The 17,631-nt window shown below is 41.7% G+C and overlaps 1 protein-coding gene across 1 annotated transcript; it reads right to left on the reverse strand.

The window, feature by feature from the left end:
* Nucleotides 1-5,978: 5,978 nt before the first annotated feature.
* NUP35 (nucleoporin 35) lies at nucleotides 5,979-17,056 on the reverse strand. Its single transcript, XM_064452051.1, has 9 exons — nucleotides 16,898-17,056; nucleotides 16,047-16,217; nucleotides 13,350-13,477; nucleotides 11,609-11,669; nucleotides 10,868-11,009; nucleotides 10,419-10,488; nucleotides 10,200-10,328; nucleotides 7,965-8,132; nucleotides 5,979-7,609 (listed from the first exon to the last, which is right to left on the reverse strand). Exons 1-9 carry the CDS (start codon nucleotides 16,929-16,931, stop codon nucleotides 7,532-7,534), a joined length of 981 nt encoding a protein of 326 aa, XP_064308121.1. The 5' UTR covers nucleotides 16,932-17,056; the 3' UTR covers nucleotides 5,979-7,531.
* Nucleotides 17,057-17,631: the final 575 nt, after the last annotated feature.

Genomic DNA, 17,631 nt, shown 5'->3' on the forward strand with positions numbered 1-17,631 from the left:
AGGCCTTGGAGAAGTCCAGGTAGACAATGTCCACCGCCCGCCCCATGTCAACCAGGCAGTCACTGTGTCATAAAAGGCCACCAGGTTTGTCAAGCACCATCTGCCCTTAGTGAAGCCATGTTGGCTTTTCCCAATCACGTGCTTCATTTGACTTGTGATGGCCCCCAGGAGGATTCGTTCCATAACTTTCCCAGGGATTGAAGTAAGGCTGATGGGCCTATAGTTACCTCGATACTCCCTCAAACCCATCTTGTAGGTAGGGGTAACATTTGCCTTCCTCCAGTCCTCTGGGACATCCCCTGTTCTCCATGACTTCTCAAAGATTATTGACAGTGTCCTTGCAATGATGTTAGCCAGCTCTCTCAACACCCTCCGGTGGATGGTGTCAGGGCCCATTGATGTGTAGGGGTCAAGCTCCTTAGTAATTCATGTACTAACTCTTCCTTCACTGATCATGGGTCAGTGTTTGGATCAACTGGGAATTTTGTTCCCAAAGCCTGGGACCCAACAACGTTGGTAAAGACAGAGGTGAAGAAGGTATTGAGGATCTCTGCCTTTTCAGCATCATTGGTGACTGACCTCTGTTCTGTTTAACAGTGGGCCTACGTTTTCCTTCTTTTTCTGCTTGTGGTTGACATGTCTGAAGAAACCTTTCTTGTTATTTTTGCCATCTACAGCCAGTTTCAATTCGCGCTGGGCTGCTTCTTTTCTAACCACATCTCTGCACACTCTGGCTATGCCCTTGTAGATCTCAACTGATAATCTTCCACTTCTCCATCTCTGGTATGCTTCCCTTTTGGATTTGAGTAGACCCAGGAGGTCATGGTTGAGCCAAGGGGACCTCTTGCTCTGCTTACTTCCCTTTCCTTTGTAGGGGAAAAACTGGGTTTGTGCTTCCAAGAGAGAGTTCTTGAAGAACTCCCAGCACTCACTAGCTCCTTTACCTTCCATGGAAGCTTCCCATGGAATCCCTCCCAAGTGAGCTCTGAGCAAGCTGAAGTTTGCTCTTCTAAGATCCAGAACCCTTGTCTTAGAGCTGACCTTCAGCACACTTAGCAGGATCCCAACTCCGCAATATTGTGGTCACTGCAGCCAAGGCTATCACTAACCGAGATATTACAAAGCAGGCTTTCTCGGTTTGTGAATATCAAGTCCAGCAGTGCCTCATTGCTGGTTGGCACATCTAACATTTGTATCAGGGAACAGTCCTCTACGCATCCCAGGAACTCGGTGGATGACATGTGAGCTGCCATATTGTTCTTCCAGCAGATGTCTGGGTAGTTGAAGTCACCCATCAGGACCAGGTTCTGTTGGCCTGAAGCTTGCTTTAGCGCCCCAAGTATCACTTCATCAGCATTGCCATCGTGGTTAGGAGGGCGGCAGTAGATGCCAACTGTGAGATCCTGCTTGTAGACCACCCCTCTGACTTTAACTCAGAGACATTCAATAGAGAAGTCGCAATCACCAGTTGACTTCAATACATTCCAGGTTTTCCTTAACGTAGAGTGCAACTCCTCCACCTCTTCTACCCTGCCTGTCTTTATGAAAGAGCCTGTAACCATCCCTTGCATTCCCCCACGTTTCAGTTATTCCTAGGATCATACCCTTCTGAGTGGGCACAGAGCTCCAGTTCCTCCTGTTTGTTACCTAGACTGCGTGCATTTGTATACATAGACTTGAGGTGATTACTCATTTCACCTCTTGGGAGACAGCTAAGGAACATTTGTCACCGCACTGGTTGGCCTGACTTACTGCCATGTTGGATGTGCTGGTGTGAGCATTTCCATAATGGATCCCACCCCCAAGTCCTTCAATTTAAAGCCTGCCTCACCAAGTTAGCCAGCCTACTGCTGAAGATTCCATTACCCCTTCTAGACAGGTGGATTCCATCCCTCCCTAGCATGTTGTCATCATTGAAGAACACCCCATTGTTGTCAAAGCCAAACCCCTTACAGCGGCACCAGCCATGCATCCAGGAGTTGATACACATTATGCACCTATTTCTGTCTACCCCCTTCCCTCAAACTGAGAAAATGCAGGTAACTTTGGTGCTGTGCCAGCAACTTCACTTGCTCCCCCAGGGCTTAAAAGTCTTCCTTGATTTTACCCAGGTTACAGCTCTCAGTGTCATTCACGCTTACATGAAATAGTAGCGGTGGATAACAGTCCGTTCTCTTGACAAGTTGTGGAACCCTCTCAGCTACATCTCATGCCTTAGCTCCTGGAAGGCAGCATACCTCTCGTGACTCTGTCAGATCAGCAGATGGGTGCCTCAGTACCCTTCAACAGAGTCACCCACCACGAGCACTTGTCGTTTCTTTTCATGATGTCCACTGTATGTTGCTGGTAGCTTCCCCTTGCAGGGGACTTAGCAGACCTTGCTCATGGGTGCCCTCAGTAGAGGTAGATGCCTACTACTTGAAATGAGGCAGACATGATGTACTCTCACATTTGATCTTCATTTTGTTAGTGTAGACGGATTACCGAAATAAATATCACTCACTTTGAAAGTTACTAGAAAGTTAAATTGAGGAGGGGTGGGAGGTAAAAAGGAGGACAAAACCAAACATTATCTCCAATTTATAAGTCTTCACCAAACAAAATTCTGTTAAAATTGCAGTGAAATTACCATTGGAACAATACAACAAATCCTTCTAGAATTTAAAACTGTGCAGATCTGTATACTAGAAGTGAATTAGATCCCCGAGTAACATGCTCGTGATTGAGGCAAACAAAATAGGTATTCATGACAGTTTTATTTTAAACTGAAGCCATAATCCTATGAAAAATGTGGTCCACAGTCTTAGAAGAAACCCCATGCAACTGAAACCACAACTGAGTTTCATTACCATGTTACATATCACTAGCTAAGTCCATAACTTTGGTTTTAATGTAAATTAAATCTAGCTACAGCTAGAGGAGAATTCTTCCTTATTACAAAGCAGCAAGTACACAGTTAACAGGAAGAACTGGATTTTCAAATACAATGCTACCTCACGACAGTCGCTAGCCTTGAAAAGGTTTACCTGAAGACCTTCCAAGTACTTCAGACTCTTCACATGTGTACTTCTCCACATCCTCTGTCCTTTCATGCAGGGCCCCTGTACACTCACATAATTCATACTGATATTATCAGGAAGACATTGCAACAAAGTTGTGCAGTGGTTTGTGCAGTGTGGGACCATAATGTTATCATACTTAGTCACAACTGACTGGTAAGGCTGCTTTAAAGGAATTTCAGATGGTGGACGTCTTGAAATGATACGCTATCCCACAACTGATCTACTTGGCAGACCAGGCCCATGTGAAAAACGCATACCTGTGATATCCCACCAAAAATCAAAATTTCCACTAAGTAACAGCAATGGACCACGTGAGCACTGCAAAACAGAATCAGGCAGTCGCAGGAGGGAGCTGAGAGACAGGGAAGCATTTGTTTTACAACTCTATCCTTGAAGAACTCAGAGACTGATAAAAGGGAACATCCCGCCTCAGAAGATGCTGAAAGCAGAGTGATAAAGTATGAAGTCAAAGAGGACAACTAATTGGGATGTTTTCTGCATGTGGATAAGAACTAAGTGTCCTTTAGGTGAACTATCCTCATTATAATACTAAAAAAAAAAAAAAATCACACTCATAGGTCAGAAAGCCCCCCACTCAGAATAAGCCCCTTAGCCTCTGAGCACGCACGGCAAATTTAAAGGAAGCTGTACCTTTAAGATGAAATGAGAAAGAAACTAATCAATGATCAGCTGGGGGCAGGGCAGGAATATCAGCTGTTACTGACACACTGAACAGTACAAATTCCTTGTAGTGTCTTGGTGCAGTGCGCTAGCTTTGCGGAGTTACCACCTAGCACCTATCTTTGCGCAAATATGAAATGAATAGAATACCTCCACTCTGTGTGGATTTTGGCATTTTGCACACCAGGTGAACACACACACTTTTGGTAAAACACCTGGAAACCCTTGACTTGGCGATTCGAGTGGCTGTCGAGGAATGGCTACATCTCCCAGTAAGTACGTGTGATGCCATCCTATACTCCAGCACTCTGGGTGGAGGCCTAGGTACCACCAGGCTCTTGGGACTGATTCCCAGCATGCAGGTCCAGAGGCTACACAGAACTGCGCAGTCTTCAGATGAGATAGTAGAAGCAGTGACTTGAGAAGAGGGACTTCAGAAAGAATTTGAAAAGCTATGGGCTGCAGCAGGAGGGGACAAGGGAAAAGTTCCACCTATCTGGGACCCAAGACCAGCAATGGTGATATCCGAGGAGCCCAGCAGTGAGGAACCAGTCTGAGAATGGGAGATACCTGCTCCAAAAGTCATCCTTCCAAGGCCCTGTAACTGGAGGAAACAGGAATTTGAAAACTGGACCAAGCTGGTTTCCCACGGCAGTGGTATTTCCAACTTCAAGGACAGATCAGTGACAACTAGTTAAGAGTTTTATAGGGGCATTCCCCACAGAAAGCTCATCATTGCTGCGAGCCAATGTCTACCCAACGAGAGAATGTCTAGCACGGGGTAGACAGAAAAGCCAAATTAAATCTTGTTGACACTGTCAAGCAGAGATTGAGTCCTGCGCACATATTACTGGATACTTCCCAGCAGTGCAGGATACCAGGATTAAAAGGCACAATCACTTATGTGAATTGTTGGCTGAGGAGGCAAAAAAGGAGGACTGGGTAGTATTCCAAGAGCCACTGCTGAGAGACAAACAGAATTAACTACATAAACCAGACCTGGTATTCGTTAAAGATGACCAAGCCCTGGTTGTCAGCATCAGTTAGGTGTGAAAGTAAATTAACATCTTTGGCAGATGCAGTGGCAGAAAAGGTTAAGAAATACAAACACCTAAAATATCAAGTGCAGAAAATAACTGATGTTAATATTGTTAAACTAATGAGATTTCCGCTAGGCACATGTGGAAAATGGTACCAGGGGAACTATGTATTACTGAAACAACTCGGACTCTAGTTCCAGCAGGAAAAGTTAACTTGTCAGTTATCAATTCAAGCACTATTCGCTTCAGTGGACATCATGCATGTGTTTGCTAGTAAAGTAAGAACCATTTTAACATCTTCACGTTTATTTATAAATCATCATATAACATATTTATAGTCAAACTGACCTTTCCTCTCTATCTAAGGTGGGAGCTAGACCTTGGCCCCAGGAGGTTGCTGAGGGCGACAAAAGCTTAGATAATGAGGGCAGGAGTAAGTAGGGACAAACTGGGGCTTGGTATCCTGACATGTTACTGTTCCTGCCAAAAGAGACAGTTATCACTGGTCTTTACCAAGATGGACAGGCCACCTATACTTAACCTGGAAAAGGAACACATGTATAATTTTATATACATATATTCAATGAATAAGACAAAATCATTGACACCAAGGTTTAACTAGTGCTCAACACAAAGACAACTTATTAAGTCTTGCCAGCAGTCTTTACCAGAAGCCATATGAAGATAATTTCTTAATGATACTGTCCAGAAGTCCAGATTTATATGTTCTAAACTTTCTTCTTCTGTTTACTACCTCCAGAGCAAAGCAAATAACATTTGCTACTCCCAAGTGCTTTTACTCTACAGGAACCTGCAATGACCTATTAGTAAAATAATTCCTAAAGCTATGAGAAACAAGAGACTAAGGTGAACAACTGGGAAAAAAAACCCAACATAGCAGTTTTAAATCTGGTACTTATTGGTAAAATAGGTCAGCCAAATTACTGACTTTGGCTCCAACTCCTTCCTTATGTATTTAGCTTCAGACTTATTTGGTCCAAGTTCAATCTTTTTCTTCATCACTTCACTAAACTAAATCCTATACACATCACTACAAGTCTGAAGCACACCAGAAGTGTATTTTGCAAATCAACTAGTAAAGCAAGAGTTTAGCTGAACTACCAATTTTCTTTCTGAAGTCAACGGCATTACAAATATTTTTCACTAAGAAAAAGCCAGATGTATTCTGAGAAAATATGTTCAGATATTTATTAGGTTTGAGCATCTCCCGTTGATCAAAGGCAAATGGATGAGTAGCAAACAATATTCCAAAAGCAACAGCTAGCAAATACAGTAAAATGCATCTCAAATCTCTGAATCTGCCCGCATATAGGTTACTTTTAAAGCATACAATGAAGCATAAAGTCCCCTAAGGTAGAAACCTGACTTCTTACTAAATGCTTTGGGGATTTTACTCAGGACTATCTCTAGCTTAATGGATGCCCATTAGCATCTGAGGGACATTAGGCATGCTCCTGGACTAATATTTCAATCTAATTTCATCAGAGAACTGCAGCTGAACTTTGAGACCACACCGCAGTGTGAAGCAAAGCATGGAAATGGGCATGACTGGATACTCACCTGACCAACACAATATTGACCCAAACTAAAATGCTGATGTTCACCCATATAACACAGCCACAAAATCAAAAAAAAGTAATAGTTGCTTGTAGTTTCCCAATTATTGGAAAAAAAAATTCCTCTCTTCCCTGATTAAAGAGACCTTTATCTTGAAGATTATAAGTTTACATGACACACATGATTACCTGAGAGGCCCACCTCCAAAAGAGAACTTCAAGGGAGGAAAGCCCAATTTAAAAAAAAAAAACAACAAACAAACATCATTCAGCCCATACCTTACAGAAAATTTCTTAGAAGATTCTTGAAACAAAAGCAGCCCTGGTAACTGACACCAGAGACTGCATTTTCTATTCAGCTATTTCAGCTCCTCATTTTACAGCTCAGAATGCTACAGTTTGTTACCTGTTAAGTGCACGCTGCTATAAAACACCCAGGGAGACAACATTAGCTAGTTATAACACTGGTAGGTAGTACTTCAGAAAAAGTTGGCAGTGTCTGCTCTGCTGATAGCACTTTAATAAACGTTAGGCAGCATCATGCTTAACAGTTAAGAGTACTGCAAATAGTTTTTCCTAACAGAACTCATACTTGTTTAAAAAACAACCTAAGAAAAACTTAACTTTATTTAGCTTTATTAATAAAGAGTTAAAAGGGTGCTATGACATTTAGAACATGATGCCGGAGATAACTATAGAACAGCAATGAATCCTGATTAAAAAAATCACATATACTAAGAACAGTCCCTGTCCCTGGGAGCCAGCTGTGCATAGAGGTCTTCCTGCAAGTAGCCCATCATATTTCCAGAAGACAAAAAAAGGCATCAGTAAATAAAGCTGCCATTTTAAACATTTCCAACTTACTGGGAAGTAATTCACAGAAAGGAATTCCAGAGGAAGAAAAGTCAGTGCTGATATTTTTTCTACAATCATGCAATCAGAGCACAAATGGGAAAAAAGCACTTCTATTTATACTTATTCAGTTTATAAAACCGTGCGTACATTGCCATCATTTAAAGTGCAAGCTACATGTCTGCTGAATTAACTGAAGGCATAACAGGTGAGATGTAAGTTAAAATGCTGCCACCAGTAGTTATACAACTAACCACAGATGCCAGTAGAATATTTCAAACCCTGAAACCCAATTTAGTGTGTTACTTCCTCTCGTATATTACCAGCCGAACACATATTCCATTGCTTTAGATACAATACTTTCATCTTTCCTAGGAGTTTGTCTGTCAGAAACCACCTAGAAGGCAGGGGGAAACAGGAACAGAGAAAAAGAGAATCAGTCAACATATAGTTAATTCTTTTTATATTAACCTGGCTTTTTTTTTCTTAAGTGCTACTGTCTTTGACAAAATATATTTGAAAAAATTTCAAAACAAGCCCTTAACCTCTAAAGAAGTGACAAGTCATTTGTTTATTATTTTTTATTATCATTTTAAAGACTGAACAGACTGAGTTTGTACTTGAACAACATCTTTAAAGAAATGCCAGGAGAAGATGAAGGCTAAGGTCACATTGAAGTTTACATGTGTACAGCCTCATACGACTAAGGGGAGAGAGCACAAACACACACGCTTCTGTTTCCCTCATAATACCTGGTAGTCACTAGTGGAAGCTTTATACGCTGTTGCAAGAGGTCTCATTGTAGAAATCCTTGTAGTATTATTTGCAGGTTGTACCGGTGTGCCAACAGATTTTGTAGGTGGAGTGAAAACTGAAGACATTGAGGGTGTAGAGCTTCTTTCAAAGTTTTCCATCACACTCTTAAAGAGGGTTAATATAATGTAAACAAATACTGAAAAGCAGTATTTCAACCTTGATTATCTAGAATTATCTGTTATCTAGAATTGTTTGACTAAATATGTTCAGATCTCAAAGTAAGCAAAGACCACACGTAAATTACCTGTCAGTACAGAGCACGCAAGTACATACCACCACCAAGCATTTTCCCCATTGCAATCATTTATATGTTGGATTACGCCATTGCAAAGTAGTGGAAGCTTGTAATCTGTCCACTGTATGTACTAAATGGCAGCCAAGTTTGAAATAATATAAAGAAAATAAATTGTAAGACTTGCAACAGTCTTCAATTGGTAACTTTTTTCAGGCTGTTGAACTAAGAAGCATAACATCCTCTTTCTAAAAAGATCTAAAATATTCTACCTGATCCATACAGGACAGTCTCCAAGCTTTTACCAACTCCAGCTTTTTGCTCCAAGTCAACTTGCCAAGGAGTTTCACTCAGTCCCCTTAGGAAATGCTAGAAAAGGAGTCAGAAGGCTCCATTTTGTAAGCTTATGTTTAGGAAGGAATGCATGCAGAATGGAAGAGGCAGCAAGTGAGTTCATGGGAACCATGAGTTCCACAAGAACCTGGAAAAAACAAGATGGGAAATGACAACCAGCCTGGGGAGACCCGATTTGCTGTGTTAGGCTCAGTGGAGCACAGCATTCAGCCAGCCTAAAGACACAGAAATTTGCAGAAATTGCAAAGCACATCTGGCAGGAAACAGCTATCCAAAAATACAGGATAGGATTGGACACCAGTGTGGGTGGCAGATGACCCTCTGCTCAGCACGAGGGGAACCCTGGAACTAACTGCTAATTTTAAATCAGAAGCCTAAGCACTGATGTCAAATCCATCTTATCTAGTTTGCAGTTGCAAGGAGTAGTTTTACAGGTTAATGCCAAGCCCTCAATGGATTAGTCTCCAGAAATCTCTTGCCTCCAAAAATGCAGGGTAATGATGAGTTAATTTATTGATATTTGAAAGTGCACACTATCCACAAAAGACATAATGAGAATTCAAAAGCAACAAAGAACAGATGCCTGACAATGAAATATCATAGATCGTTACTTCCAGAGTTTCAGCTTATAGGCGATTCAGTCACTGCTACCTTATTTACTATTTTGGTGTCCAGTTTGTAAGAAGAGACAGGAAGCCCTACCACCAGCAGCCCAAAGAAGAAAGGGGCACTGAAATACATTTGTTTCTGAATTTAATCAGTATAAGAAATATTTTGAACTGATAAAAATTGAAGTAATTGCAAGCTTAATTTCTAGGGCTGCTTTCTCAGATGGTTTATGTTTGAAAGCTTACATCACTCTTTAGCATCACTTATCCTTAGAGGAGACAAAAAAAAAAAAAATCTGTGAACTATATAAGGATGACTGCCCTTTGCTCAAGCTAATGTACAGTACCCAGTGCAAAGTACTGCAAGAATTAATGGTCAGGACATTGATGCCTAGAAACTAACGGCTGATGATAAAATTAGACATAGAAATACAGCCACACCCACCCCAACCACTACTTACAAGAAAGGGACGTGGTTTTATGGGGGCAGGTGGGAGAATAGGATCAGGACTGTCTTGCTAACGAATTTTCAGTCTGATGTACTAAGATAAACTGAAAAGCCAGAATCAGATAAATAGTCACATCACAGAGGGACAATTAGGAGCGATAACAGTCTTAATCTGCCATCACATATTTATTGCAGACCCTAAATGCCCCAAGTTCCAAGTTCCCAAGTCTGGGAAACTCTTATCTCAGTTGACTCTTACATTATGGTTTTACTTTGTATCTTGTACAGCAATCTTAATCTGTGCATTGCAACTTCCAAGCACAGAGATTTCCCATCATGATCCTTCTCAGCAGGAAATTTTGTCAAATACTTAAGAGAAACTCATGTAAGATATAACAGACTATACCTATAGAACAGCTACCTGTGCTTTGCACTTCAAAAATAAAATAATTAAGGAGGTCAGGGAAAATAAATAGGAAGCACAAAAGCAGAGTGCCCTATATTTAAATAAAAGCAACTGTTAACTTACTTTATCTATACATGGCTTGACACCAATCATGATAGATTCACCAAAAATTCTTCCGTCTTTGCTTAAGGCTTTCCGGGCTTGAAGCTTAGACTGGTATCGAATATGCATCCAGTTTCCTGTGTTGGACATCTGTATGACATTAAGGGAGAATTGTGAAATTTAACCTTTTAAAGAATGAACCAGAATGTTTTCAGAAATAAGTCTCAAATGAAGACATACCACATGCTTTAATATGTTTCCATACTGAGCAAACTGTAGAAGAATATATGAAGCTGATGCTTGAGGAAATCTGAAAGACAAAAAATACTCAAAAAATTATGAGGAGTAGTTTAAGAATTCTGGTGCTAAAATACAACCCTATTAATTGCTTTTAGAAATCCAAAAGACACTAGTGTGTTAATGCCATTATAGAAGGAGTGACTTGAGGAATATTATCTTCTAGACATTTTTACTTCACCACACACTGCAATGGTAGAACGCTGCCTTTTTAACTGAAAAAATTAAGTTAAGGTACTTCTCCAAAATATATGCATTTGCTGGCTTTAACCACAGTTGTCTTTCCTGCAGAACCTAGGAATGTCAGACAACAGCAATGCCCAAGTACTTCCTTCCATATGCTGCCAAGACTTCACCCATGGTTTTTTCTTAACACTTGGAAATCAGCTTACCCAAATACAGTTACCCATGTGTCATCAAGTTGATCTTCTGAAGTCAGGGAATCACCCTGAGTATAAAAAGGATCTAGCTGAGCAGGGGATAGAGTGGTCTTCCTAGGCTGCCCAATACTTGCAGGACTGAACACAGCAGAAGCTGTCAAATTGAAATGGCATTGTTTAACAAATTACTTTTGCAAGACAGATAAGAATTGAGCATCAAGCATTTCACTTGTATATAGAAGAGTTTGATGGAGATTTATTTCCAGACACAGATAAACAATAAGTCAGTCCAAACTTCACATCTGCAGGCATGCTAGTAAGTTTTATGACTAGCAACCTAGCTTTCTCCTTGACCTCTAAACACCAGCAGCTTAATACAAAAGCCAAATAGGAACAAGTCAGCAGAATTAAGCTTAGCAAGAAGCCACGGGTTCATACACAAGTTAGGAAACCTTACGAAGATGGAAGGCAATGCATCAATCTTGGCTGCTTCACTCAAGTACAACCACCTCTATGCTCAGTTCAACAACCAGTATTGCATAAGGAATGAATAAAGTTGATTGAAATCTAATCAGTTTCAGAGTGGAAAAGTATTTCCTATTCACATCCACATGCCTTTTGAAAAAGCTAGTAAATAAAAATGCAACTCCTTTGCAAATTAGCAAGGAATTGATGTAGCTTGAGCAGTGACGATTTTTGTGTATTAAGGAAAGCAGTAAGAAAGTAGATTATGTATTTTGACAGGACATCTACCTGTTCCAGGAGTTGATGTCATAGTTCCAACCAATGGGCTCTGTGTTAGAGAAAAGCTGGCCTGCGTTAAAAATACAGAAAGTGAATCATTCTTACAGGTACACTTCTCGGATCATAAGAGATCATTTTCAGGTAACTTAAGCATCAGGCAAGAATATTTACTGTTTGCTTTAAGTTACTCCTTTGAAGAGCAAGAACATTTACATGTACATTTAATACTATTAAAAGTTATTAATGAAACATCATTTGACAGTGTTTTTAAATTCTAGCACACAGCCCAGCAGATAGCTTGGTCATCCAGTAGGCCTCAAGTATTACATTCTGGAATTTCTAGCTGATTACTAAGCCTCAGAAGAGAAGTCAGTTAGCTTTCCTGGTCAGAGGCTTAAATGCAAGTATCAGAGATAGTATGGGAGCTTAGAGTAAACTACAGAAGGGAAGCACCACAATTCAGGGTCTGTCTATAATACTTTATCATCTAACAAGGAAGAGCTACTTTTATCATCTAATAAGAAGAAAGCTTAAGCTTAGGGTGAGCTTTAGGTAACACAAACTGAAAAATCCATTACCTAACACCAATCACACATGCTTTGTGAAACCAAGTAGCTTTAGGTATCAATACTCAGAAACCTTATAGTTTAACTTTTTCAAAATAGGCATCTCACTATTGCTGTAGTATAGTAATTCACACATTCACATGCATCCTGATGGAAAGGATGCCGGTATCAAAAGTTACCGGCATCTGTTTTTCACTGTCTAAAGGGCTTAGAAATCATGGGAGCATAACCCCCACTTCTCTTCCTCATCGCTAGACTTACTTTCCCTCTCAACTGCTTAGTGCAACTGCACTGAAGGGAAGTATACTTTGAGTTTTAGCTGCTAGTAGTTATTTTCTTTTTACCATGGAAGGATTTCAATATCCAAAACAATTTTAGTGCATTTTAGACAGAATTATGGTATTTCTTAGATACCAGATCAAACTGGAGCACTTGCAGACCTAGCTACATGCATTCTGATAGCTGTTCATTACTTTTAATATACCTAGTCCTTTAAGTATTGGATTCTGTCCTTCACAGAGAACTTGGAACTTTCAGAATAAGCTTTTCAGAAGGCAGCACTCAATAAAAAGACTGCTCATTCAGTGAAAGGAAGGCCTTCTCCTTGCATCAAAAGAATCATGTTCACTGAAAAAGAACCCACTAACGCTTGACTGCTCAGTTGAAGAAGTAGTGGAGCTTATTATTAGAGTGGCCTTCTCGAAATTTTACTGTAACTCTTTCAAAATTAACCCCATCTCCATGCCCAAATTTTGATTAGATATTTTACTCAGCACAAAATTCCTTCTATTTCATTAAGTGCCTCTATTGCCCACTAAAAGAAAAGATAACACATATTTGGACCCTTCTGGTAATCAACAGCCCAATAAATTTACAAGAAGGTAAAAAGCTGCGACAAGTCTACATTTGTCATGTACAAAGCATACCAGAGGCATGATTTGCATTTTTCTTTCTCTACAGTATGGAAAATCAGTAAACGATTGGAGATGGCTCCACAACTGCAGCTCTCATTTAGACCACACAGGAACAGGCACACCAAACACACAGACTAAGCAACAGCATGATCTGAAGACTCACCAGTCCTTTTGCTACAGCAGTTTATACAACTGAGTTAAAGAATTCACTGAAGCTGAAAGCTACCTCACATCTTCTGCTAAGAACAGGCCAGTACCTAAGCCACTTACTGGTCTTCTTGAAGTTAGAGGCGTTGATCCAAGTCCAGGACTAGATAATTCATCATATATGCTTCTAACTGGTGGAGCACCGCCTTTATCTTTATGCGTAGGGACTACCGGTTGTGGGGGAGATCCTCCTGCAATTAAAAGGAACAACTGAAGACCATGAGAAAACTTGTAATTTTACTCCACTGCTACTTGTTCTTGAAACTTCAAGAGTAAATTCTGCTAAATTCTGACTGTTGAGTGTTTCACTGGGGGTTTGCAATGCCATCTGGCCTATCAAACTGTTCAGGTTTCAACATTCCACATAAGAATACCACCTATGTGTCAGAAACTGCCGCCTTACACAAGTACCATCTAAAACTTTTAGGCCTGTTATTAACCCAGTATATTCACTACTTGCATGCACTTGTTATTTTTATGAAGTTCTGAGCATAGCTACATCTTGCTATTTTAAGGCAGGTTAGTAGTGTATTTTAATAGTTTCAGAGACTAACTTCCCTGTAGCAGAGATGCAAAAGCAAGGTCTTTAAGACTGAAGACATTGTACATGCTAAAGAATCATACCAAAATGTCCACAGACATTGCATACACTGTCACATTTCCTTCCCATGTAATTTCATATTAAATAAAAACATAAGCGCTTGAGAGCAGGGACTAGCTTGTATTTAGACAGGATGAAGTTAAGCCAGCTGCTCTCCCGTTTTGAAAACTTTGGGACAAGAGTCCCATGCCTCCCCAGCTCCTCTCCCCACCCCGCCCCCCCCAAATATAACTGAGAATTAAACTGACTGAAAGATCTTGACATATCTCTGAACACTTTGCATGGGTTTACCCCAGGATAAAAAAAAAAAGTAATTTGACTTAACAGTTCTCACTTGCAAAACATTTGGAAATTAAGCTTTTTCAAAGTACTATTCAATCCTAAATTCTGAGCTTGAAGACTCCTCTCTGAACTGTTTAGCACATCCAAGAACTGTTACAGCACATGACATAAAGCACTCTCCCATCAAGGTTTTCAGTTTTAGTGATATACTTGAGCACTCATTTTGGGATGCCTGTGTTGGTATCTTACTGGTTGTCCCTTTTCTAGAATTGATATTCTGAGGCTGTAACAAATCCTTTTACAAGGGTATTCACATTACTATTTTCAATTTCATAAATATTTCCCCAAGAGTCGGGGGGGGGGGGGGGGGGGGGGGGCAACAAGAGCAAGAAGCAGGAGACCAACAGACCACCAAACATAGAATATCTCAAGCTGGAACAGACCCATAAGGATCACTGAGTCCAATTTTTTTCTTTCAATTTCAGGCAGAATATCTACAATTATCCTGCAGTACTCGAATCTTCAGTTTCTCCTTCAAAATGACTAGCACACACCATCAGTGTCGTGGTTTCAGCTGGGATAGAGTTAATTTTATTCCTAGTAGCTGGTACAGTGCTGTATTTTCTATTAGGGTGGGAACAATGTTGATCACACACTGATGTTTTAGTTGTTGCTAAGTAGTGCTTACACTAGTCAAGGACTATTGAGCTTCTTCTGCTCTACCGACTGAGAAGGCTGGAGATGCACAAGAAGATGGGAGGGGGCACAGCTGGGACAGCTGACCCAAACTGGCCAAATGGATATTCCATACCACATGGTGCCATGCTCAGTATATAAAGCTGGCTGGGGGGCCACTGCTCAGGGACAGGCTGGGCATCAGTCAGTTGGTGGTAAGCAGTTGGTCTTCATTTGCATCCCTTGTCTTTCTTGGGTTCTGTTTCTCTCCCATTTTATTTTCCTTTTCATGACATTTTAAAAATTATTATTACATTAATTTATTTCAATTATTAAACTGTTCTTATCTCAACCCGTAAGTGTTCTAATTTTACTCTTCTTTTACTGCCCCATCCCACTGAGTGGGGAGAGGAAGAAGTGAGCAAGTGGCTGTGTGGTGTTTAGTTGCCAGCTGGGGTTAAACCACATCAATCGGATATTTAGATTATACCAACTAATTTAATACAAAACCCAAGATCATCAATGAAGTTCTTAACTATTCACTGATACTTCTCACAGGAAAAAAACACAACCACAACATTAATACCACCATCTTAGAAAGACAGGTAAGGACATTTTCTGTTTGGTGGTTGGAAAGAGATGAGCATCTACAGCTAGGAAAGGTCACTACCCTAGCCCAATTACAGCAGTCATCAACGCTGTAATTACCTCTAGATACTAAGAAAGAAGTATTTTTTTTGTTTTCTCCATCCAGTTTCAGAAGTCTGACAATCTGCAAGTGACTTTTTAGAATTCATTCCAAAGAAACCAGCAGCTTGCACAAGCTGCATTTAGTTTGCCAGCAGGAACCTTTGTTTTAAACAAAGAAAAACATTGATGGTTGTATGTGCAGTTGACTTACAAAGAGCTATATAAACTGATTTTCTATTAGAAGAGTTTCATATTACCCTCCCTGTAAAAGCAACCTTTCCTGGTACCAGAACTGCCATGTTTAAAACATTTATTAAACTTAAGTCTATTTTGAGGAATTTAGCCAAACTCCATTGAAAACACTTGAGTTCACCATTTATTCATTGACTTGACTTCACTTACTGCAAGTTATAAACCTATAAGAATTCAAGTCTGCAACAGTCATGTAGAGCAATAATACAAACCAAATATTTACTTTCAGAACAATTTTTCAGCAATTAACAAATTCAGACCTGCAAGAAGCGGAGACCTCATTTCCATTACACCAACCGAAGGGCCACTTAAAGCACGAGGTTGTGGAGTCACTGGCGCAGGTAAATCGCCCATCAAGAATCCAGGAAGAAACTGAGCGCTAGTTCCTGGTTTTGGAGATGTCGGGGAGCCCAGAGTCATTGGCTCAGCTCCTGCATTAATGAAAACAAAATTTAAAAACATGGAGGAAGACAAGTGATCTACCCTTTTCCATTGCTCGAATAGTAGTTCTATTAAAGAAACGTAAAACAACATGCAGTAAGTGACTAAGAGTGTTCTAACCGTTTATTTGCTAAGGAATCAAAGTTTATCACAGCCTTGCATTTTTTGCAACAAGAACTGCCACGCTGAGACTCTGTTCTTAAAATATACCACTTTGTTTACGGCTGGATTTCGGGTTTCGAGGGTAATTAGTGGGGCTGGTTTGTTTTAGAGACGTTTCTTACGTAAAGGCAATAACACCAAGGCCGGGTTCGCCTCCCCTGCCGGGGGGGAGGGGGGGGAGGTGGGAGGAGGAGGGGGGTGTGTTGCAGGTACGGATCCCACACGGCGGAGCACCCCACGCCCCCTTCCGCGTTACCTCGGGGGAAGGCGCCCATCCCGGCCCGGAGCAAGGACCAGCCCCGGCCCCCACCCCCTCACCGGCCCCGAGGAGCAGCGCCGGGGCAGCCGCGGCCCGGGTGCGGCCACCTCTGAGGGGCCTCGCGCGCGCCCAACCGCCGCACAGAACGGCGCGAAGCCGATGGGGCCACGATGCCAGGAATGAAAGGGGGGGGGAGGGGGGGGGGGAGAGGGGACCGGGGCAGGGCAGGGCAGGGCAGGCCCGGCTCACCTGCGGGCGGCGGCTCCATGGCGAAGGTGGCCATGTCGGCCCGGGCGGCGGGAAAAGAGCACCGATGCCTCCGCCGGGCGCTTTCAAACGGGACGGAAACTCCCGTTGCTGTCACTTCCGACCCGCCCTCCCGCCATCTTGTGAGGGAGGGTTGTGACGTCACGGGGTGGAAGGTGTTACCTCACGGCGGCCGCGCCTCTCCCCTCCCCCAAAGCGCCCCTCTCACTCTCAGCCGGGCCGCCGGGGTAACGCGCCTTGGCAGAAGTGTCTCCTCCTGACTGGGCGCCGCTGCCGCCTCGCATACGGAGGCTCAGCTGTGATCGTTACACACACGACTTAAAGAACCATAGCTATCATTACAAGTGCGTGTCCTGGATTCTTTCAGTGGGCTAAGAGCTCATAAACCTTCCACTGAGATGAAGTGGGAGAGCTTACTCGCTAGGGAAAAGACTGTCAGTCATTTCCAAGGTTGACAGCACACACAGCCATCACATCTGAAATGGAAATGCAGTGACCAGTTCCCCCACGGAAATCGTGGGGAAACAATGACCACAGAACAGCAATCAGTTGGGGGGTGGGGGGTGTAACCTAAACCTTGCATGAGCATTTAGCGTGAGCAATTAATATTGGGAACAAGACACAGTGTAGTTCATACACACTGATATGCTGCAGTTCAAACTAGTGCAACAAGGAGAGACTGCTGCATCAGTTCTTGAAACCAAACCTTTCAGATC

The sequence above is a fragment of the Phalacrocorax carbo genome, chromosome 5 (assembly GCF_963921805.1).
Source record: "Phalacrocorax carbo chromosome 5, bPhaCar2.1, whole genome shotgun sequence".
In the NCBI taxonomy this organism is placed as follows: Eukaryota; Metazoa; Chordata; class Aves; order Suliformes; family Phalacrocoracidae; genus Phalacrocorax; species Phalacrocorax carbo.